Source organism: Echinococcus granulosus (genome assembly GCF_000524195.1).
Source record: "Echinococcus granulosus chromosome Unknown EG_S00135, whole genome shotgun sequence".
In the NCBI taxonomy this organism is placed as follows: Eukaryota; Metazoa; Platyhelminthes; class Cestoda; order Cyclophyllidea; family Taeniidae; genus Echinococcus; species Echinococcus granulosus.
Window position 1 is genome coordinate 3,355 of NW_020170515.1, and position 22,494 is coordinate 25,848.

Below are 22,494 nucleotides of genomic sequence, written 5' to 3' on the forward strand. Positions count from 1 at the left end.
GCAAATTACGGCTAATTAGAAGGTCTACCTTTTCATCTGATATCCCTCCCTCCTAAAGGACGAATTCGAATTAAATCCTAGTAGGTGTAGATTGCATCTGTCACAAGACCATTTTGTTTGTCCTTGTCAAGAACTTATCAGTGACAGGATGCATTGTTACCTCCCCGTCCATGCTGCGGTGATAAAATCCCTCCTCAACTTCATCGGAGAGGAATAGCAGCTTCCTTTTGTGCGTGTGGTTTATGGGGCAGGTAGCTTGGCAATAAGGAGGAGGCCCAAGCACAGATGCCACATAAATATATATGGATATATATATATATATCTTTATTCTCTGCGCCTCACACACATCACACATACATACATATGGTAATTACCCACACCTCTCGTGAATACACACACAATATGATCAACTGCATAGATCAAGAGTTTTATGCCGTGTAGGCGCCATCAACCATCTGCTTATCCACTGTATTTCTGAAGTGCATTCTTTCTCCTTTTCCACCCCCCGCCTTCGTCCCTCCCAACCTTCTCCTTCCAACTCAATTGTTTTGAGCGGGACCTAGTCAGAATGAAGGATTCGGAGTCACTTTAGGGAAGCATGAAAGGAAAGCACTTACTGTATTCCAGTCCCAAACCTGTGTATTTGATCTTGTTGGATTCGTGGAAGGCCTTCTTCTTCAGTCGACAAATTCTGCATCAAATAAAAGGAAAAGTCACAACCACAACACCACTTCACCTTCGTTGGGCGGGGCATCCCCTCCTTCTCGTGAAAGAGCTCGTTTAGAAATCTATTTCCTTAAAGTTAGAATGAAATGTTGTCAGTACATCAGGGATGTGTCTAAGCCTGTGCGTTTCTGTGGGAAATAAAGATGTTTTACAGATGTGGCCGCTTCCTTAACAAATAGCCTATTTCAAGGATCGACGACCCCTCATTTTTATCTTTTTTATTGTGAAATGTAGCAAAAAGTTATTTGGCTACCTCCTCCTCTCCACGCAGCCGCCAGCTACCAAAGGATAATATCGTGGAGGAGGTGTTAGGCCTCGGTATATGTCTCTACTTAAAAATGCAGGACTAATTTTACTATTAAATGCTTTCAAAGTGTTAGAACTTTTCGACACATAAAAGTCCCCATTCGCCATACCCTAGTGTCCAATTTGGTGCAACACCTATGAGAAGGCATGTGGATGTTCTTTGGCTACACATCTTTCATTCAAGACCTATTATCTCACCTCACTCACCCCTCGAATACCAGGAGGCAGCTACTCAAATGTTTCTGTTGATATTGCCTCTATTGATCTCCTCCTTGTCCGACAAAAAAAGTTGTGAAAATTTTGCACTTTTCACTTCTCTTTGCTGAAGCAAGCATTTATGGTGGTTGTTTATTTTAAGCCGAAAGATTGCAGCTACTTGTTCTTTGTGGATAAATTTCTTTGAAAAAAAATTCTTCCCAATTAAGGCAGGACCTTGTTACTCACTGACAAAGTTTATTTATTTGCCTAGTTAGAAACGATAGCGGACTTTTTAAACATCCTTAGTCCTTTCTCCTTTAACAGTCTCCCACTTCAAATTCCGCTTCATTACTGAAAAGAAGTTTTTTTAATTCTGTATTGTATGCTGCAATCCATTATGATCAACAAGTTTCGGAGTGGCTTAGATTCAAGTTATAATTTCCCAGAAGGAAGGCATTTTCAGCGGTTAATTTAAATATTAAGGGATAAATGTTTAAAAATCCTTAAATTAAATGCTTAATTTATTTGGAAAACCTTCTTTAGCGCCAAAAGTGTGCCTTCCAAACTGAGCACAAGTGGTGGGATTTTGAGAGTCCCAGTCGAAGTTCACTTACTCCTGGTAAAGCGCAACACCTTTAAAGGTGTTGTGACTCCTCACGATTCTAAGTAAAACCTGATTATTTTTTTAATTTCTTCAAAATGCCACCACTTTCTTCTTAAAAAAGGTCCACTTCATTTGACTCCACTCTAATTTAAAACTAACCATGATTTGATCCACATTTCCCAATAATTGGCAACAAATTTGACTCTTTCCTCGGATTGCTTTCGTGTTTAATATCAACAAATCACTCAGCAATACTACTTTGTTCTCTTAAAAGCAGCATTGTCATCAACTAAGCGGGAAATCCGAAATGAACACAAAAGAACCGACTCACTTGCTGGCCAGTTTATTTTTCTCCCTCTTGGCCTCTTCCACACGCCAGGATGGTGGTGCCACAGCTTCCATATCGAAGCGCGAGGACGGGAGGAGTGCACCCAAATCACCCCCTGCTGTCCCTCCAACGCCGCCGCCGCCACCACCAGCCATTATGATCTCTCCCTGGCGTGTAATTTGTGCCGATAGCCGGTCCAACTCGTCACCCATGGAGCGTAGTCGCAGGATGTTCGGTGTCACGTCGTTCCCATCTCCACGACGTAGCTTCGAACAGTGCACCAGATCGTTGCGCTTCTGAACCGGGTCCTCGAACACCACAAGAGGGTATTGAGGCATGGAGTGGGCAGCGATTGAACAGTTGCCCACTCCAGTTACACCAAAGCTGCTGCTTCCGTCGTAGCAGCTACTCAAGGGGCTGGTGGAGGTAGAAAGTGGTGAGTTGGCTCCACCGTTGATCAAGCGTACGGCTTTTGGACCCTTGCACTGGGCGTTGTATTGCCAGAAGTAGGCGGAGGGTGCAATACCACCTACACCAGTTACCGAACCATTGGAGGAGACTGTAAAGAAGGATTGTAATGTCTTATAAAACTGATGTCCTCAATGTGATAAGCCTACGACCAGCCCCTTTAGAGACCTCGTATTTGTCACATCTCCGAGCTGTTTTCATCAGGTGGAGAGCGAAAAGGTAAAATCGTCTTTGCTTATATATTTTTATCTACTCAGGAGTTGTCAGGAAGGAAAGGTATATTTTTTTTGAAGGAAAAGTCTTCCCTACTCCATTATTACACAAATCAGAGGCCATTTTGGTGCATCCAATTGTCATATGTGATGGAGATTCGCTGCTACTCACCTGATCACTCTTTGCTAATCATATGTAAATAATCAATCAAGACAGGAGGGTGACAGGAAGCCCTGTTCTTGGCATACATTCGCACGGCCTGGAGACATCTGTGCTTCCACATGCCTCCAGAAGGCACTCAGGTGGAATCGACCAGGAACTTTTGTCCCCTGCGGGTCCTCCTGATGGGGCAGTAACTGCTCGAAATGACCACGGAGATCCCCTATCTCACACACTTCTAAGATCCACACTGCTTTGATCTCTGAGGCCCATCCATATTTTCATTTGATCTCCGTTAACCAAATTTAGCCTTCAAGTCAACCTTCACGACATGATGCAACTCAAAACCGCCCCTCCGTCTTGGTTTGTTCGAGTTTATTCAATCAGTAAAAGGGAGCCTTATCTTTATTCTTCAAAGACAACCCGCAGCATCTTTTATTCCCCAACACAAACCTTGTTCCAGGATTGGGGAATTTGTACTTTAGACGGGAGAGGTAGATACGCACTCCCGTTTCCTCCGTATGTTTCCCTTGACCCGTGACTATTGCCAAAGGAAATTGATAGTTGAAGAATAAAAACAAATTAGAACCATAAAGCAGTCGGAGTTTCGGTTACTTCTTTTTTCCATGCTTTCTAAGTGTAAAAAGACATTCTCCAAAAGTGGAATGTGAGAGGACTCGCCTCGCTGAGAAGAGATCTCTATACCAGTAGATTCCAAATTTTTTAATTCAAGAAAAAAACTTTCTCCGAATCTTTCTGTAGTTACTCCCCCTTTTACATGAGTGCTACCGAGCTATTCACTCTCCTCGCTTCCGAATGTGGAGAAGGTGATAGACAGGAGCGTCAAGAGCCGCAACGGAAGTCACGGAATTTTCGAATGTTGCTTTTTAAATAAATATCATTTGATTATTAGCGCAATCCAAAAGGTCAACTCAAAAGTACACAACAATTGGCTTGCTGTCAAACGGTGGCAGCAAATCAATGCGAGTTCTTGTGCACTTTGACATTGACAACGCTCCAGCAATTAGTGAACCATCTTGCCATCTGGAGTTGTGCCTAAGAAATATCTAGAACTGTCAGGTTCCATGCTTTAACCATTTGAATAACCCTTTCGTCTTTAGCTTTGCCAAAAATTCTGGCACCTTTATGTTAAACGCGTTGTGTCGAAATGAGGGGGCATGATCGATACTGGTTGGAACAACAGGAAGTGTTTTATTTTATCGTCCCTAACTTCAAGCTCTGCGGTAATTTAGTAGTAACCGTAGCCAACTACTTCTTGACCTGAAGGCCTTTTTTTGTGTCGCTTCTTCTCTAATAGCACCGATGGCAACAGGCTCGAGTTTTGCGCAGTTTTCATGCAATTCGTGAGTTCACTCCACCTCAACAGTTGCTACCGGTGACCCCGAATCGACGGAGTTTGTAGCTGGTAGGCATCGCTCGCTCTCCTTCCCCCTTTGTCCCCCTTCTACCGCCGCCGCTCGCTTGTCCTCTTAATAACAGCTACAGTTGCTTAAGTCATAAACTCATCAAGCGATTCAATTTTTTTCTGTTAAATCTGAAGACGCCTTCGTCCACACGCGTTATATCTTCATCAGCAAATTCGACGTGATCTCATCTGGCTATTGGTTTTTAGGTTCCTCTCTATGGTTAGCATAAAGCGGCATCCAGATCAGTAGTTCTTCGAGAGCAACTAGGGTGACACATCGTCAAGGAAGACCTCCATTTTGCTGGATCGGTTGGTCACTACAAAGGAATGGCAGAGGTTGGAGACGGTTGAATTGCGACGAGATTGTAAATGCCGCAGGTGGAAGCCTCGGAGGCTACACTGAAGTTAGCCTCTAAATCTCATCCATCCATTCTCTTCACGGTTTTACTGGAGCCACAGCCAAACTCCTAGACTAGACGTGATTTCTTCTCCACATTTAAGTGACATTAAAAACGGTTCGGTAAATGGGGCTAAAGAGGATGGGAGTCGAGTCTAATTAGGCCCCTTCATTGCCTCCATTCTGCATTAGGGAGCGTGTTTAAGCCATAAAATGTTTGAGCACACATTGAAACCCCCTCCCGCCTCCTCAGCATCTCTAGATCTCCACACTCCCCTAACATTTCGTCAATAACCATCATCGTGGAATTCAACAGTCGTAAAAAGAAGGAAAGAATTACTAAATTTTTCTCTCCCTCCCGCTCTCTCTCACTCTGGCGGTTCAGCTGCACGTGTAAAAGGTCTAATTACCAAAATTGAAGAGTCCCGTAATAAAAGTGGTTTTGCGGAGGGTATTTTATTCCTTAATAAGTACTTTTTATTGTGGAGTAGAAGTTCGTGAAAATTAATCGCTACAGATCACCGCTAAAATTAGTCAAAGTGGCAGTGAATTCTACCGAGCGAGGGCTAGCTTCAGAATGTCCGTCAAAAAGTGGGAAAATTGACTCGGTGGAAAGGAGCATCAGAGTAAACACGAATCAAACAATCATTTGCATCCTCTGGGGAATCAGTCACCTTGTTAATACTCACCTTTCAGATCAGACAGTAAGAAGAGTGCTTTCGGACTCACTTACGTGTCGACAGCAGGAGCTTCAATTTCTTCACCTGTTAGATGGATAGATAGATGAATGGATGAATCCAAGGAGGGAAGGATTAATGGATGGGCGGATGGACAAATAGTTAAAACAATGGGTTGAAGGGTTTCTTGAACGGAAAAGTTCCCACGATAGGCGAATGACCCCCAAATGAGGGCCCTCCAGAGTACACCGCTCAGCACTAGGAAAATCCCAGTACATTTCATAATCTATTATATACAATAATCACTCCCTTCTCTACAGAAAATGCATTTTTACACTTCTTAAAAACTGAAGAAGGACGTCAAAGTGGCCTAGTTGCTCCCAGACGGTTTTTCGGTGTGTCTGTGTGAATCATTGCCTCGCCTTCCAACTGGGGAGGGAGAAAGTGGCAGGAGAGCACCATGCAGGAAGGCAAGAAGGATTTGAAGCGTGGACATGAAGGCACCATCTGGTTGCGCAACGGCGCCTACAGAGGCACGTGTACTCGTCCACACATTGAGGCCACCTTATTATCCACGTCCACGAACCGTGCCGTGGTGCCAGTATGTGTGTGTGTGTGTGCCAGTGTGTGTGTTCGTACAACTACGTCACCTGTCGACTACGGAGTGGCTTTCCTTTTTTTCCTCCCTCCATAATATGATGGAGGGGGAAGGAGAGAGGAAGGGGACGGCCTCGTGCACACTGGCACACACCCTTCGCCGCCGTCGGATGGCACTCCACTTCCACCGCTGCGTTACATGGAGAGGCACTACGGCCTACCGTATGAGAGAGTGGGTAAGTGGGTGGGTGTACACACCACTGCATTGTGATTTGCACCAAATCATCACACACTGGAGATAGAACGTGACTTCAGTTCCAATCTCAGGAATCCTGAGTATGCTGTGCACTCAACTCAGAGTTTCCTCCTTCCTCTGTCGATCTGTGCCTACCTGCGAATCACTCTTTTGAACCAATTCCTCCTTGTAAGCAGGTCTTCATTAGGCATCGGTACTTTATCTCTCTTTTAAGTCACAGAAATTTGGTGTTCTCCGGATCGCTAAATCGAAAGAAATAACTTAAATCTTCTATTTAATTTAACTTTTCAATTGCAAAAACACCACCGTGTGCTATAAATTGGGTATAATCAATGTTCCCCCTTGTCGACCAATGGAATTCCACTTGGAGGGTGAGAGCAGGCGGGAGAGGGCGAAAGACGGCAAAAAGGAGAGGCGTGAAAATAGGGGGAATTAGGAGCGAGGCAGGTGATAATGCCAACACATTCACCCTGCCCCGCCGCCCGCCTTGTCCTCCCCCTCTAGCCGACCAATCACAGCGCAGGGCGATAATAGTCCGCTTTCAACAGCCTCACATGCACATGGGTGTCACGGGAACATTGGCGGCCAAACACTCGATTTTACAAGTGGGGAATTAAGTAGAGAGCTAATAAAGCGTCCACACCTCTCAAGTAGGCAAACAGCGGTGATTTTCACCTCGCGATCGTTATTACTTAAACCCGCGAAAAAAGGCTTGACCTCAAACCGCGACGACGAGGGAGGTCCGTCTAACGTTACTATACTTGGTTCTCTCTCCTTTTTTTCGAGCGGTGGACAAAATTTTATTACACCTTAATAAAGTTGGGGGTAGGTTTTCTCGGAGTGTCGCAATTCGATATTTTCAAGGTCATAAAGCCGCGAACACTGGAGTCACGAATCACCAATCATCGGGGAGCGGGAAGCAATTTCAAAATAGAGTGTGTAACTTGAGACAGGAGGCAGAAAAAAATTATTTCGTTAATTGCCAGTTTTAAGCATATTTTTAATGACCTTTTAAATTAATAATACTTTTTTGTGTTCTTGGATAAGAATTTGGGGGAGGGAATTTTCGAGTCCTATTTTACCCCAAAAAACACATTTTCGTTAAATTAATTAATTTTACAGAAATTTATTCAATCAAATTTATGAGTTCGTTAATTTTAAGGGAAGCGGTAGGCAGAACATGTGATTTTTGATAATCGCCATATAATGCTACAGGAATTTGAATCGTAAAATTTGAAACCCCGTAGTACCAATAGCAATAGCAGCTACAGCTGCGGCAGTTGTGGGACCCTCGATTTCTTAGAATCATATTTGAGCTTCCTTTCTCTCCCCCTCCTCTCTCTCACTCCGGAGTTGCAATGAAATGGCAATTCACCTTGCCTTAAGTAGGGCCAAAACGCATCCTCCGTGCTACAAAGGCGAAGAGGAAAGAGGTGGCCGGAGGGATGGAGGGGAACGGAGGTGAAGAAGCAGGAGGAGGAGGAGGAGGAGGAGAAATGAGCAGCCTTTTATGTCATGTCATTTCGTTTGTCATTATCTGGATCTCTTAGTTTTGTCTCCTGCTCAAAACAGCCCTCACAATAGGGTGAAGGCTGTTTCATTGGATGAGACGGATGGGGAATGAGTAGGGCAGGGAGGGTGGTGTGGCGGGGGCGATAGTGAAGGCGGGAGGAGAGGCAGCTAGTTAAATTAACCAGCGCCGTGTTTGTGTGTTCAATCTGGCATCGGACAAGATGCTGCGGTCACGATAAGCCTGTCGAACATACAGAGAAATTTATATTGTTATTGTTTGCAAGTGGACATTGGTGGTCTTATCTGACAATCTCTGCCTCTCTCTCGCTCCCCAACCTATATGCCTTCAGGCCCTGGGCAAATACGTTCGCACGCCTGCGTTGCTGGGGTGGGGGAGGCGCTATCCTCAGCCAATGGGCGCGAGAGAGAGAAGCGGGGGGATGGGGATTGGTGGCTTTTATCATCTCGATGAGCGGGAGAGTTAACAATTGTGAGAGGAGGAGGAGAGGGCGAGAGAGAGGGCTTGAATGACGCGGCTAATTCGAACTTTTATCTGATTTTTCTGAGTGGGACGATTAAACTTACTTTTGGAGAAAAGAAATTAATCTCTTGCCTTATTTCTCCCCCGTTAGTTTAAAGTGTTTGCCTCGAGTGGTTATCGTATTACCACCTACACCGAGAATCCAAATAACCGAGGAGGGCGAAATTTAAACAAAACGGCGGCTCACAAACACACACACAGCTCGATGCTAACGGTTAGTGTGAATGGAGCACACACACGAACGTGACGCTGGAGGTGGACTTGCACAACTTGAGAAAATTCTGCGATTTGTGCAAGTTATGAGGATGGGCCTCGTGTTTGTGACTTATCGCCCTCACTTCCCTTAATAAGCTGATCCACTTACATAGGGTTTGGATTGTTTTTCAGGTATGAAAAATACATGTGCGCGCACTCACCAAAGCAGTGTGAGCCGCTGGCACTGGGAGAGCCACTTACTTGAGCTTACACCACTCCTCATTACGATCAGGCGTCTTTCTGGTTAGCGGCGCGCGCATCACCGATCTACGGAGGACCGCATTTACGGCTGTGAAGGGAGGGGGGGAGATACACGGCGGAAGCGAAAGCTAACCGTAGTAAGAAACACCTAACCACCTGTCCGCGATTAGGACTCACAGTCTTCCTCGTGGAGTGATAAATGATGCCAAATTTTATGGGAGAAGTGGCAACAACTAGGGCAGGTGCATGTGTATGCGTGTGGATTTGGGTATGCATGTGTTGACCCCTCCCACTTCCCCTCCCACCGCTCTCTTTCCCTCCGCATTGAACAGGTCTACTTTATAAATCAAAATTTAACATTATTAAGATTTAAAGGAGGTTTGGCAGTGGTACTCACGACTTCGCCAAGTGCACAATGCACCCAGTTACGAATCTCGCTGGTGGTGAGGTTTCTGACAGAAGCTAAATGAGAGGTGATTAATGAAACATTTCTTTCTAGAGCTCTCTCACCGAATCACATGAAACAGTGTAAATACAAGACGTCGATAGCCCTGTGTGGATTTTAACCGATCACTGGGACCTGGCTCAAATAAGTGACAATGTGAATTTCATTACCGCATACGAACAAGTGACAGCTTGATAACCGTTTGAAAGGTATTACCTGGTCCGGCTTAAGTGGACAGCTGGAAGGCTCTCAATCCCACCATCTCACCCAATCAAAACGGTGGAAGAGAAGCAGTTCCAAATTCGTGGATTTGTGCAAAAGTCAGGAAAAAAGAGAGAGTAAAGAAGGCAATTTTATACGACTGAGGTCTCTACAACAAACGCTTTTCACGGTTCCCACCATTATTGACGTGACAAAATAATAAGTAGTGGTCAAGTAGTATCTTCATTCACGACAGCTGATAGTTCGTCTAGAATCCATTTTGGTCAGATTTTAGCCAGAAAATTGGACAGCAATTTATTAAAAAAGAACGAAATCGTTGCCGACAACTCAGAGGTGGAATGAAGCGCAATTCTTGAGTCGCTGTCATTCCATAGCACATATTTGGTCTACTGCAGAACCACGGTCAGCACGAGCCTCCTCGTTTGGAATAAATCTCCTTTCTTTTTGGTCTTAAGCAGTAAACCATCAAACTAGGTGTCGAGAAATTCAAAGAGAAAGTAGACTGGTGATTCAGAGCTTGTTTGACTACCTAGATCACCTTTGGATCGCACCTGGCTCCTCTCCCAATAGCCAGATTAGAACCCCTGGGGATGATGCTAGTAAGAGTGGAAAGGCTTTGAAAGTGCTGACGGTCGCCTGTGCTAATTCCAAAGGTGGAACGGATTGACTTCCTTCTAAAGGTTTACAAATCGGATCTGGGACATGAAAGCGGTTACTTGCATGATCCATATCTGCCGGTGAAGCTGTTTACATTTGGCGACTCTTTAGCATTGGATCATTATTCTTTGAAAATTCTTGAAGCTAAGTTGCCAAAAGGGCCTAAGGGTAGCCTTCAGAAGGTACGGATAGAACTAGCTAATTGAACGTCATATACAAGGGTCTGATCAGAAAGCAAATCTTAATCAAGACTTACTGGAAGCCGTCTCCTCCAAACTTCTGTGCTGCTCAAGCTGTTGAGACCGATGCTGTTGATGATGATGTTGGTGTTGCTGATTATGGTTATGATGGGAGTGATGCTGATGATGGATCTTGCTGCTATGAGATGTTGCAACAGCCTGAGGATCAAGAGAATTCAGCGGGTGTGATGTGATTCCCTCCGATTGATTGGATCCAGGGAAGAAGGAGACGGGAGCAAGGAAGTGGCCAGTGGTTGGATCGAAACCGTACTGACCGACGGTATCGTATCCCACCGTTGTTGGTAGCATACCACCCTCCGATGGTGCCACAACACTTGTAGTGGTGGTAGTGTTGGTGAACATCCCCTCAAGGAATCCCGTGCCATCTGGGTTCGGGTAGCAGCTGAACTGCGACGTCTGGGGGTAGATAGTTGATGATGCTGGGTGACCATAAAATCGATCTGTGGATTCGGATTTAGAATCCTCCATTGGTTCTGATCCAGTCGGTTGTTGACCATTGCAGGCTGAAGTGCACCGAAAGGTGGATAGTACAGTCATTAGATCAGTTGACCTGCACCATTGTCATAACTTTTGCATGAAAGGTGAAATATTTCAGGCAGAGATTAAAAATTTACCAACTCTGATCCGCAAAAGTTGAGACAGGAACATGTGTATGTGTGTAGTGGCTACATGCAGCATGCAAGTGGGGCTGCATTTCCCACTCCATCACCACCACCACCCCGTGGTGTGTTACCTACCATTCTACCTACCTCATCGATGCATCAGCACCATCACCAGCAAAATGCCCTGATGGACAAGTTCACTAAATGTAGCGAATGCTTCTCCCGCTTCACCTTTCTCTCCTTCCCTCCAGCCCTGGAGGCTACACACTCTAACAGGCAGGCAGGTGTGCAAGCACACACACTAGCACACAAACGCAAGTTGTGGGTGTAGGTAGGGACTGGCTTAAGAAAACACCCCATTCTGAACCACGATCACACACCTACACACAAACAACCACCAGAAATTATAGAGATAGAAGGAGATGTCGAGCCTAGAGGCTTTAACACAGCTTCACTTTCCCTACCCTTTACCCCCCCCTCCCCTGTTTCCTATTTTCTTGGCAGCCGTAAGGCTTTGTCATTGTGTCATGAAATTATCTCCTAGAAATTAGACCTATGAGTCCTCTCTGACAGGTAATCGAATTAAAGGAGTGACTGGGGAAATTGGGGTCGTGAATGAAGCAGTTTCTCTCACCCCAGTGCGTACTAAATTGAGCGGTTTTTTTAGCCATCTGGAAAAGTTATTTATAATCTCGCCTAGTTGTAGCTCCTAGAAGACCACACTTCTCCCCCTCGCATATAGTCGACAACTGCAGGCGGAATAAGTAGGAACAAACTACTGTTGGAAGCCCAATTACTGGGCTGTTGCTTCGGTATTCTGTGCCCACTGCTCTGCAGACTAACAGCAATCACAACAGTCCCCATTTTCCGCACATGAGTCTGGTCTTATAACAGTCCTGAGGCATATGCACACCAGCGTCTGCTCGTGGATATGTGTTTGTATGCCCCAGGGGAGACGTAAAGGATCTAAACCCAACGCTTTACCAGCAGTCAATTTAATACTGTGCTTAGGGTGGTTGCTCTCTCCCTCTCTGTCTGTCTTTCCATCTGTCTTTCTCTTCAGCTGCCTTCTAAGACTACAGGATTAAAGATGCAAATCAGACTCAAGCCCATATTCCTCTGGGTAGAAGTGTGGCTGGATTAGGAAGAAAACAATTAACTTTTGGCTTCTTTGAGTGTAGACCTTAATCTCTGATGAAGTGGAGCGGTCAAAGAGGGTAGAAAATATTACAGTTTGCTTGTCACGAAATTCATTTGCCTTTTGGACAAAAATTTTCCTGACAATTAGTCAGAAGTTAAATGATCAACTTCCCAATCCTCTCTGCAACCTATCGAAAGATAAATGGGACGATTATAATTGGCCTGAGAGGCGATGGCACTTAACTATATGACTTGAGTAGACAAAGCAGCCTTGGGAAGATCTTCCTCCCCTCCACTTGATAAAGCAGAGGAAAGTTGGCTTTTGTTGCCCCGCTTTACAGAGGCAAAATTTTTCAGATTAATAAAGCAGCAGATATCCACTTCTTTCAGCATTTAAAGCATTAGTACATCGAATCATATCATGGTCGTCAATCAGGTAGTAGTTAGCATCCTGAACTCTGGCGGTACGGTATCTCATGGAGTAGGGTTTAGCGCGCTGAACAGCTCGAAGAAGTAGTTATCCATGGAAAGACAGACATCAGATATGAGCGGTGAGAGCCAAGATGTATCGGAAATGTATCGACAGTGCCTGTGTTGTATGTGTGTGTGTACGTAAATGCAAATCCACATAAATGCACGCACACATATAATGGTTCGTAGGCAGAGGACTTGACTGTTGTACATTTTAATGCTCTCCTGGACGCTGTGGACTCTGAAGACAATGGTAAATTGGCAATGAGGCACCCCTTTTTCTCAAAACTCCCCCTCATTCCTCCTCGGCAGCTCCATATACGTATGTGTGTGTGTGTGACTAAATGCCTTGAACAAGGGCAGTTATGATTGTTTTTTGATCCGGAAACATGAACAGCCGTGACAGCAGCAGCGCCAGTAGCAGAAGTGAGATCGGTAGAAGCTTTAGAATGTAGTCAACACATTTTACTGATCCGTCTAAGTTGGCACACTTTCTCCTCTCTTTGAGTTAAAGGGCTATACTGCTTCCTTCACATTTAAAACTAGGTAATAACCAGCTGTGAGGGGTGTAGTCAGTCATCAAAAGATACTAATCGTATACCGAATTCTGATATCGAGGATGTAATCAACTTGGCATTTTTGACTAAGTTGCCTCTGATGGGTCTATGCTATGCAGTATAACCCTTTCTATTGACAGGTAAAAAATTAAAAGATTATCCACTGGTTTAAATTAAAAATGACCATGCTTCATTCAAAATCAATTTAAAAATATTAAAAATTACTTACATAAGTAAGGCTGAGGAAGATACGAAAATCCACTTAAATCCTTATTTAAATCTCCTGGGGCCTGAAAACAGGAAGTCAAGTAAAACGGCTGGAAAGCGGCATCATCCGCCTTTTCGTGCACGTCTTGAAGTCGGTCCTCTAGCTTGAGACGTTTTGAAGTGCAAGCGTCTGTAACACTCCACACCACCTGGTCATCCTGGGGCCAAGACAATAAACTAGAATCCAAAAGTGTGGATTGGTGGTCATTTGGAAACACCATTGAAGTTGATAAGGTTCCGGAGGTAGTGTGAGGTAGGTTATCCCAGGAGAATTGCTGATCCATTAGCCCAAAAAGGACTAAAAATAACTGCATAAAAAAGTTACCCAAAAAAACTAATGATAACCCTTAATAGTAAAAAAACCATTTTGGCTATTGTAAAAGGGGAACTTTAAAGCTATTGTTGTTACGAGTTCAAAAAATTAAAAAGCGAAAATTCATGCAAAATTAAAAAAGTTAGGAAAAAAATTATTAACAAAATACCTTAAAAAATTAAAACAGTTAACCAAAATATTAAAAGACACCAAGTTTTTTGTTTACCGGTTTATATAGCCTGGCTGCTAAACGGTTTGCGCTGCAACAAGCTAACGCGCAAGCTGGCGCACTCAATAAACCGCAATTATTAAAAAAAATAAAACAAAATGAGGCCGTTAAATTCATTATAAAAAAATTAAGCGTTAAACACTTAGAAGCACAAAACTTAGCTTACACGGCTAATTTAAGTTGGCAATTAGTAGCAAACTAATATTTTACGAGTATTGCCTCAATTGCGGCCACCACTTACACTACCACGCAAAATTTTTGCAATTCACTATATGCTACACAACAATGCAACCTCTTTTAAGGCTAAAAAAATTTGCTTTAAAAATATGCATATTTAGCAGTTAGTAGATGCTGGGGAACTAAAGAGACCCAGAGGCCAGATACACAAGTGTAATACAACCGTGGTTTATCCCCCGGTATTGGTGAGGCACCACTTTTGTATTTCTAATTCGGCCTCCTTGTACCTCGTTAGGCGGACTGGCCTTTCGAGCCATGCCAATAGCCCGGACACCTTCTCCGTGCTGAATATATATTCTGCCCGAGTATTGTGTCTTCTTTCGTCTTCAGGGAGTGCCGGGACGCTACATTGGTGGCAGCGGAAAGCGAACCCGATCTTGAAAGACATGTATCCTGATTTTCCACTTCTGCGTGATAAGCCTTAGTAGAGCGGAAGGAGTACACATGCTACGGATGGGAGAATGGTTATGACTCCTAACAGAAGGGTTGATGTTGACATCTACCTTCGGCATCTCTCCCAGTCCCGTGTTCTGCAGAAAAGCTATTAACAACTGAAGCGACACTAGCCGTGAACCATCTGGAAGTTTCGTTACGGATTTCCCCTACCGTCCCCCATGGACCCGTTTTAAATCTTTAATTCCCTTATTCAAATATGCTTTTAGGCCAGTGTTCCTGCATCTATCTATGGACACGCATGATGGCCGGCGCAGTTCCCCGTCCTGAATGAAATCCCTTAACCGGACGAAACCCCAGATCCAGTCAAGCTGCCAAGAGGGATCAGTGACGTTGAGGTCAACTATCCCCTCAGTTGCGCGCTAATTTGGTGACTGGCACGGTTGGCTCGTGGGTTTTTTTTTTACTGCACCGACTACGTTGTAATGGCTGACGCGGGAGGTTGACCTGTGGGAGCGCCGGGGACGACGCTCAAAAGAGGAGAAAGGCTATGTAATACGATAGTGGTTTATCCCTCGGTTCTGGTGAGGCGCCACTTTTGTGCTTCGAATTAGCCCCCTTGTACCTCGCTGGGTGGGCTGGCCTTTTGGGCCATGCCAATAGCCCAGACACCTTCTCCGTGCTGAATATATATTCTGCTCGAGTATTGTGTCTTCTTTCGTCTTCAGGGAGTGCTGGGACGCTACATAGGGCTATCCCTTACTAAAACTATGAGCCAAACATACAACCAACGCATCACAATTAAGTTGCGCACTGGTATATAATGCCTGAGGCATGCTTGTTATATCGCTTGCTTAGGTGCTTGAAAAGATACTCAAAAATCGTTTTACAAGGAATTTTGTTGAATGTTAGGAAGAGAAATTTTTACCATTACTTTAAATTTCCGACATGTGGCATGTACTTGTATGCCCAGAAGTTTTATAGAACTCCCTCATGTCTGTGCCCTTAAGTACTAAGTTGTGGTTTCTGCAAATCCGCAAAGTGCACGAATAAGTTGATATTACTTGAGTACTGGCGCAATCACTCTAATGCGTTATGGATTTTGAACAATCTAGGATACTCACCTCCTTGACATCTTTCTAAGACATTTTGCCGTTTTATCTGAATAAAACTTTAATATAAGTATTGTATTTTCATTTGTATTATTTACTGATGTGTTAGGATTTAATTAAGTGAGGATTTTTTATCAGGCCAACCCAAGGTCATATGGGATACATTTCTGACGCGTTGGTCTTTGACCTGCCGAAACGCATTCTTATGTGTAGGCCTTAGTATGCCTTGGCAATAATATCATGCTTACTTATTTTCACTATTTAAATGCAAAATGACCGTGTGCTGACTGTTAGGGCAGACCTCAAATTGATTTGGAACACACATGAGATTACAAATTTTCAAGGGAAGCCACATTTTCTCTTATTTGTTGCACATCAGATTTGGCGATATAGGTGCGGCTGGATAGTGTATCCGATATCTTTGCATCCACTTTTAGATGCTGCTAATCTTACTTCTTAATCTAGAACAAAGAACCGTTTGCGATGACTGAATCTTATTGTTTCCCAGTTGGCGACCCATCAGCGAAAGTGAAAAGGCTCCAAACTCTCAGTCATCACGAGGAACGTGTTTGGTGTGTTTCATGGAATAATGCCGGCACGATCCTAGCGTCCTGTGGAGAAGATAAATCCGTTTGTCTCTGGGTTACCGAAGGTATGCTTTCAATCTTCTAGTCCTTTTTCATACTGTCATTGTTCTTCATAACAGCTTTTTTAATGTCACTTTCTTATATCACTACCGTAACCTTTACTTTTACCTGTCTCTTTTTTCACTGTTTTTCCATCGTCTCTGAAGGTCCTACATGGAAGTGCGCCTTCTCTTCGACTGATAACCACATTCGCACTGTTCGACACGTGTCATGGTCTCCAAGTGACAGGTACTTAGCTACTGCTAGTTTCGATTCAACCGTTGCTATATGCCGTGTTGAGGTAACAGACGGAACAATCGACCTGCTATCTATCGCTATTTTGGAGGGTAGGTTCACCTGATGCCAATTGGAATGTTTATGCATCTTTGTCAATACATTATCTTGGGTCATAACTTCCTGCTGTATGAGCGGTCCCTTTAAGATACTTCGCACTCATCCCTCTTGTGAGAAGACGCACTTTGGTATTTGAAATGCTTAGCTGGACCAAAATCGGTGGATTGTAAATTCATGATTGAGGGAGGCCCGGTTTCAGTTGCATACTCCATTTCCATCTTGACTAAGCAGGCATGAGCGACCATGTCCACTGAGAGGTCGTTTACTTCGAGTGTATTGCCCTATTTGGACAGCATGCTGCTCTATTTAAGTTATCCGTATGATAGCGTTGACACAAAATTGGTTAATTTGACAGGTTTAAGGGTCTTCGGTCTACTCTGTTCCTATATCCGGTATGTAAATAGAAAGCCTGGTGTCTTACTTTCACTGGCTCTGCTCGAACTGGGTGCCTGTTGCCGAAGTTATCCTTAGTCGCTAGGATCTGAGACCTGGGCATTCTTCGTATTTTACATCAATCTCCGTGGTGCAGTGATGAGTGGAAATACTCTTTTGCGCCGTCAAGTGGGAATAAAAGTTGGACATTCTCCTCACTGATTTACTTGTCCTTGCTCTTTCTGAAGAGGAAAGGGCACTTCTTACTCACATAATTGCATTGTATTGAGTACATGCATCCAAGCTGTACTTATTTGGCTTCCAGCGAGAATTTTACAGTGGTTCACGAGGCATTTCGGTTATCTGACATTCCTACTTTTTATTAATGCATATTTCACACTTATTGGGCATCTTTTTCACCTTCAAAAATATCCTCCTTTTATTTTCACTACCATTTTTGGGCTAAAGGCCATACCAGCGAGGTCAAATGTGTGACCTGGTCGCCCTCCGGTTGCCTCCTGGCCACGTGTGGACGCGATAAGAGTGTGTGGATCTGGGAATTCGATGACGAGGAGGACTTCCAGTGCGTCAGTGTCCTTCAACCCCACCGTGGTGACGTCAAATACGTCTTTTGGCATCCCATCAAAGAGGTATCCTATTTGTTCCATCTGTTGCCTGCCTTTTTCTCGATTAAGTTGTGTGGTAGCGCCCCGAGTCATTTCCGAGGACCATAGCACATTTTCTACTTAATTTTAAGAGGAACTGTTAAGTTGAAACTGAAATGAACCTTATGCCATCAATTTAATCGGTGGATACTTTTCGATTAAAACATGGTTTTTTTGTTATTTTGGTAGAAAAGGCAACCTCTTTATTGACCATACTTTTGATTTTACTTGACTTGCTCTTCCTGACAGATGCTGGGTTCCACAAGCTACGACAATACAATCAACTTGTACAAAGAGGAGCTCGACGACTGGGCAGTTGTTTGTAAATTGAGTGAGTTGGTTGAAGCTCCCACTTAAGCAAAGCTGGAATAGTCACATTCATCTACTCATCCTGCTTCTTGCCCCCTGCAGTTGGTCACGAGTCCACCGTTTGGAAGGCGGAGTTCTCACCAAACGGTCAGTTTTTAGCCTCCGTAAGTGAGGACACAAGCATCAAACTTTGGCATGAATTGCGTAAGTTAGCTCATTTTTTCTACAATCATAACTTATTTTTCTTTAGCTGATGAAAAGTCTCCCCATTGGGTATGTTTTAAAACCCTAGCAGGCTACCACAATGCACCTGTATTCGGTCTGGCCTGGTAGGTTTATTAAGGCAAGACAGACAAGTTAACGTCTTCTGAATCTAGGACTCCCTGCGGTCACTATTTAGCCACATGTGGTGGTGATAACTCCGTCTACGTGTTCCGGATAAATCTTACCCCAGGCAACCTCGTGAGTGAGGTTTCAACTGAGGATGTGGTAGTGTGGCAACACCTTTCCAAATCCCACGGAAGTGATGTAAACTGTGTAGCATGGAGGCCGAAGATATGCGAGCCGAAGGACGCCGTTATGAGGGCGGCCTATCTGCTCGCCACAGCTGGTGATGATCGGCAGGTGAACTTGTGGGGCATGCCTCTCGACCTTGACTCAATTTGTCATGCGCTTCATGCACAATCTGAGGAAGATGAGCTTGATGTAGATTGAGCGCTTGACATTTATTTTGGTATATCAATATTTCGCAAGCGTATTCCCCTCCATCTAAGCCTGGCTCCAAATTTTGGGGTATGAAATGTGGATTTCTGTAGCGTGCTAGTAAGCATTGCTGTAGTTTCATGCAGTCGGGTTTTGTTTGGTCTTCGGGCGGTCGTCTAGTGGCGCTCTTGTAATGCTGTCTCAGACAGTCTAGTGGGACTGACCCCCAATGCCTTCTTGGGGATGTTAGATTTCGGAGATGCCAAGGCTAGTTTCGATTCGGTCACGATTTTCCCCGGTATGGTGCCCCTGAGGGGGGTTGAGTCTGTTCCTGTAAGAGGTAGAGTTGGGTATGCATTTAACAGAGCTTCTTGCCGCAAAATGTGGTGTGATAGAATAGAATGGCTAAAAGTTTCCGGGTAAAAGCAAGGGAGTAAGTTTGGTAAGGTGGTTATTTAAAGGTTTCTTATAATCATATTTGACTCATCAAAGACCACTTGGATGAGTAACACCATGGCGTAAGTAGATGACCCTATTTGTCGCTAAAATATTTAATGTGTGTTCAAGAAAGTACATTATAGTTTTAAACTACAGAATTGTGATTATAAAGGGCCAATGTTTTAAATAGTAGACTTATCGCCACTTGATTTGAACCCTGTGTAGAATTGGCCTTGAAAATGGACGAGTGCCCTGTCGGTGGTGGGGATCGACGTTCATTTGAAAAAGACGGGTATTTTGGCGGCAGTGAGACTGTAATTTGCTACCTTACACCCTGATTACTCGTTAACTGCTTCAGAATCTAATGATATGCAAATATCCCTCAGTCGTTTACCGTTCTGTAGCAAAGTGCTTGGAGGCAATAATTGCACCTTGTATTTAAAATTTATAGCTTATTTTGAGGTGGATTTATGTAGCTCTACTCCTAACCACCTCTCGAGGCTCATTCTCAAAGTCAGATGTGTGCATGACACTTGTGACGCGAAGGTTTTGCTAGTTGCTCGAACATATCCGCTGCGCTTTCGCATTTGAGCTATAATTCACTCCATTTTCCAATTTTTTTTTATTCGTCCTACTTATGCACTTTTAACGTTTAGATTCGTGTCGGCATCAAACGTCTACCAGTTGACCAGGCGGATGCAGCTGCAGCACAAAAGAAGTTGAGACTCGATGTAGTAGCGGAACAAGCACGCTACATCGAGGCGATCAGTCAGTGGAATGAGGATGATCAGGTTGAGCTCTTCTGTCTCTTGCTCTCCCACATGTCGCAAACACAGCGATCTCGGATCAATAGCAGAATCCGTCTTTTGGCATCCCATCAGAGAGGCTCACTTTTGTTCCGGTCTAGCGCCTGAGAGACATCTCTGGAGATTGTACAGTCTGCGTGTTCGGAGTAATGCATAGTTGGTTTAACCGTTTTTGTACATTTGTACCTTGAATACGGAATGCACATTTCTGATTCCAAATTTTGCAGTGTTGTGTATCGATCGAGAAGGGAAGGAGATCTCAAACGGTAACGCTGTCTGACCTTCTTAGCTACGGCGTTTAGGTTGCTCTATGATATCTTTACGAGGTACGTTAGACGCACAGAAGGGCTGAGATTAGTGCCAGGAGTAGATCAGGTTGGCGGCGAAAATGAAAGTATCTGTGGTTAACCATACAATTAAATCAAAGAGCTAGTAGCACCATGGCTTGTAATGAGCCTTGGAAGACATTTTAGAGCTGTTATGCGTAACTCTTGGTTAGTATCGGAGTGTCTGGAAGACGCGATAATTAGTAGGGGAAGATAGTAGAACACGTATTCGAAGCCGTGACCCTGCGGTGATTTCCCTCTGGTATTGGCCGCCGTCGTGTGTTTCGTTAATGCTCTTTGCTGGCAGGCTTTGGTGAAGAGGGAGTAGCCATTGTCTCCGACGATTCGCTTAGACATGAACCGGCTTTGAAGCAGTGGTGGGAGACGGCGCATTCTTTTCGGGGGGTGGTGGGTGCTGAGGGTGCAGGAGGGCTGGAGGCTAGTGACAGGTGGGCCCCATCGGCACCCGCGTAGATCTCAAAAGTTGGGAGTGGAGGACTCGTACTGCGTACCTTCAGGCCGGGTTGGTCAAAATTCTGACACCATTACACTTCAAAGTAGGCGGGTTGTTTGTATAGCTAAAGGTGTGTAATGAAGCCACTATTATTGTCGGAACTCACCGCTGTGCCGACGTCTACCGTTACTGGCTTCGACTAGGACTCCATTAGTGACAGCCTCAACGTCAGTCTGTGTAGGAACAACCCGAATGCTTGGACGGTCATGTGAGCACCAGGTGAGTCATTTGGAGGCGCTAACCAATGTCCACAGCTCATAGCCATGTCTCCGATTCCCTTTTTTGTTGCACCAGGCTCTCACTAAGTGGCAAATTCCCAGCCTCTGTGCGAGAAAACAGAACCTTCATCCTCCGACACCAATAGCGTGAGTCTCCTTCCCTCCGTTAGCTCCACCCAACGGCAGTTACCTATCGTATACATCGGTTGCTCTAATGTGACCCGGACTCAAGTGACAGCGAAGCCTTTGTCCACGATTTCCTGTATTCCACCTTTTAGCAACTTATCTTGTGGCCACCATTGGTGGCGGTACTATTTAGACTATTCCCATTCAGCCGTCACATTGGTGGCGGCAGTATGCAACATTTCTGGTTTCGGTATCCGTATGCTAAGTCTAAAAGTAGGGAAAGAAAAGTGTCCTCTGTGGATGGTTGGATCGATGGAGACTCGCAGCAAGGGGCTTACTAAAGCCACACCCGCATAGTAATCCATGTGATATTCATACGTCGACGCAAAAAGAAAAAAAACCTGCATTAGAAGAGAAGTTCACTAATTTGTCCAAAAGACTAGGCAAGGCACCAGAGTTGATTGGCCTTTTCGTCGCCCCAACCTGCGATCATTGCCACGGCGCTCAAACCTTCCCATGGGCAGCTGAGGCAGGGTCTGCACCTCATAGCGGTGGTGCCTTAACCCATGCGAATCTTCGTCGTCTCTTTGGCTACCTCTCATCACTCGTGCACCCGAGTTCCTTGTTTGTTAGCACCTAAGCTTCTTCAACTTGCCAATCTGATTTTTTCATCTACCGACATTACTCTCTCTTTTCCTTTCGCTTGCGTGACTTGCACTAGCAGTTCTTTGAGCTGTAATTGTATCTCTGATAGAAACTGCGCCTCTTGGTACTATCTTGGCATCGGCTTCGCTGCGCGATGAGATGATAGGGTTATAATTGGCCAATTCAAATTTATCCTCTATTAGGTCGCGCAGACTCGCGGTCGGCAGGTTTGCATTTGACTATCAATTATTTGAAAATAAAAAGGTCGATTTGCAGTTGCGACGATCCAGGCGATAAATGAGGTATTTTAGTGGAGCCTTAGCAGCTTTTTCGAGACACAATTGGCGGCTTATTAAATTAAGTCTTACTAGAAACAGTATTCCTGTCCGTGGTGCAGTGCACTTCTTCGCGCAGAATAACGCTTTTAATTCTAGGTCTTTAAAGATTAAAAGACTAACTTAAGTGTGGAATTTAACGCCAGGATATATTTAAAGAAGGGATAGATATCCCAATCCTATTTCACCAATTGGCACGTAAGATGCATTAGCGAGAAGATGTACGTCATTTATAGTGTAAAACGGTAGTTGTTTAAGCATCTGTCCTAGTCAAGAGCGACTTTTGACT

At 44.4% G+C, this 22,494-nt stretch overlaps 3 protein-coding genes across 3 annotated transcripts in view; 1 reads left to right on the top strand and 2 right to left on the bottom strand. All coding sequences in view use genetic code 11, as the record gives it.

The window, feature by feature from the left end:
- EGR_09162 (hypothetical protein) overlaps positions 1-2,831 on the bottom strand; it is a gene marked incomplete at both ends in the record, with an annotated part of 4,742 nt that extends 1,911 nt beyond the window's left edge. The window contains 3 exons of the mRNA XM_024498411.1: positions 618-691; positions 2,166-2,721; positions 2,780-2,831. Coding sequence (XP_024347154.1) covers positions 618-691; positions 2,166-2,721; positions 2,780-2,831 — 682 coding nt within the window. The remainder of the gene's footprint in view (positions 1-617; positions 692-2,165; positions 2,722-2,779) is intronic.
- A 6,029-nt stretch (positions 2,832-8,860) lies between these two features.
- Positions 8,861-10,985, bottom strand: EGR_09163 (hypothetical protein; the record flags this gene model as incomplete). The annotated part of the gene is made up of 2 exons (XM_024498412.1): positions 8,861-8,952; positions 10,445-10,985. 2 exons carry the CDS (start codon positions 10,983-10,985, stop codon positions 8,861-8,863), a joined length of 633 nt encoding a protein of 210 aa, XP_024347155.1.
- A 132-nt stretch (positions 10,986-11,117) lies between these two features.
- Positions 11,118-21,865, top strand: EGR_09164 (putative cytosolic iron-sulfur protein assembly protein; the record flags this gene model as incomplete). The annotated part of the gene is made up of 15 exons (XM_024498413.1): positions 11,118-11,334; positions 16,278-16,421; positions 16,563-16,742; positions 17,590-17,771; positions 18,036-18,117; positions 18,198-18,299; positions 18,346-18,424; positions 18,473-18,800; positions 18,978-19,095; positions 19,461-19,549; positions 19,892-20,096; positions 20,675-20,837; positions 21,025-21,100; positions 21,176-21,246; positions 21,664-21,865. The coding sequence occupies 15 exons, from the start codon at positions 11,118-11,120 to the stop codon at positions 21,863-21,865; spliced, it is 2,238 nt and encodes a 745-aa protein (XP_024347156.1).
- Positions 21,866-22,494: the final 629 nt, after the last annotated feature.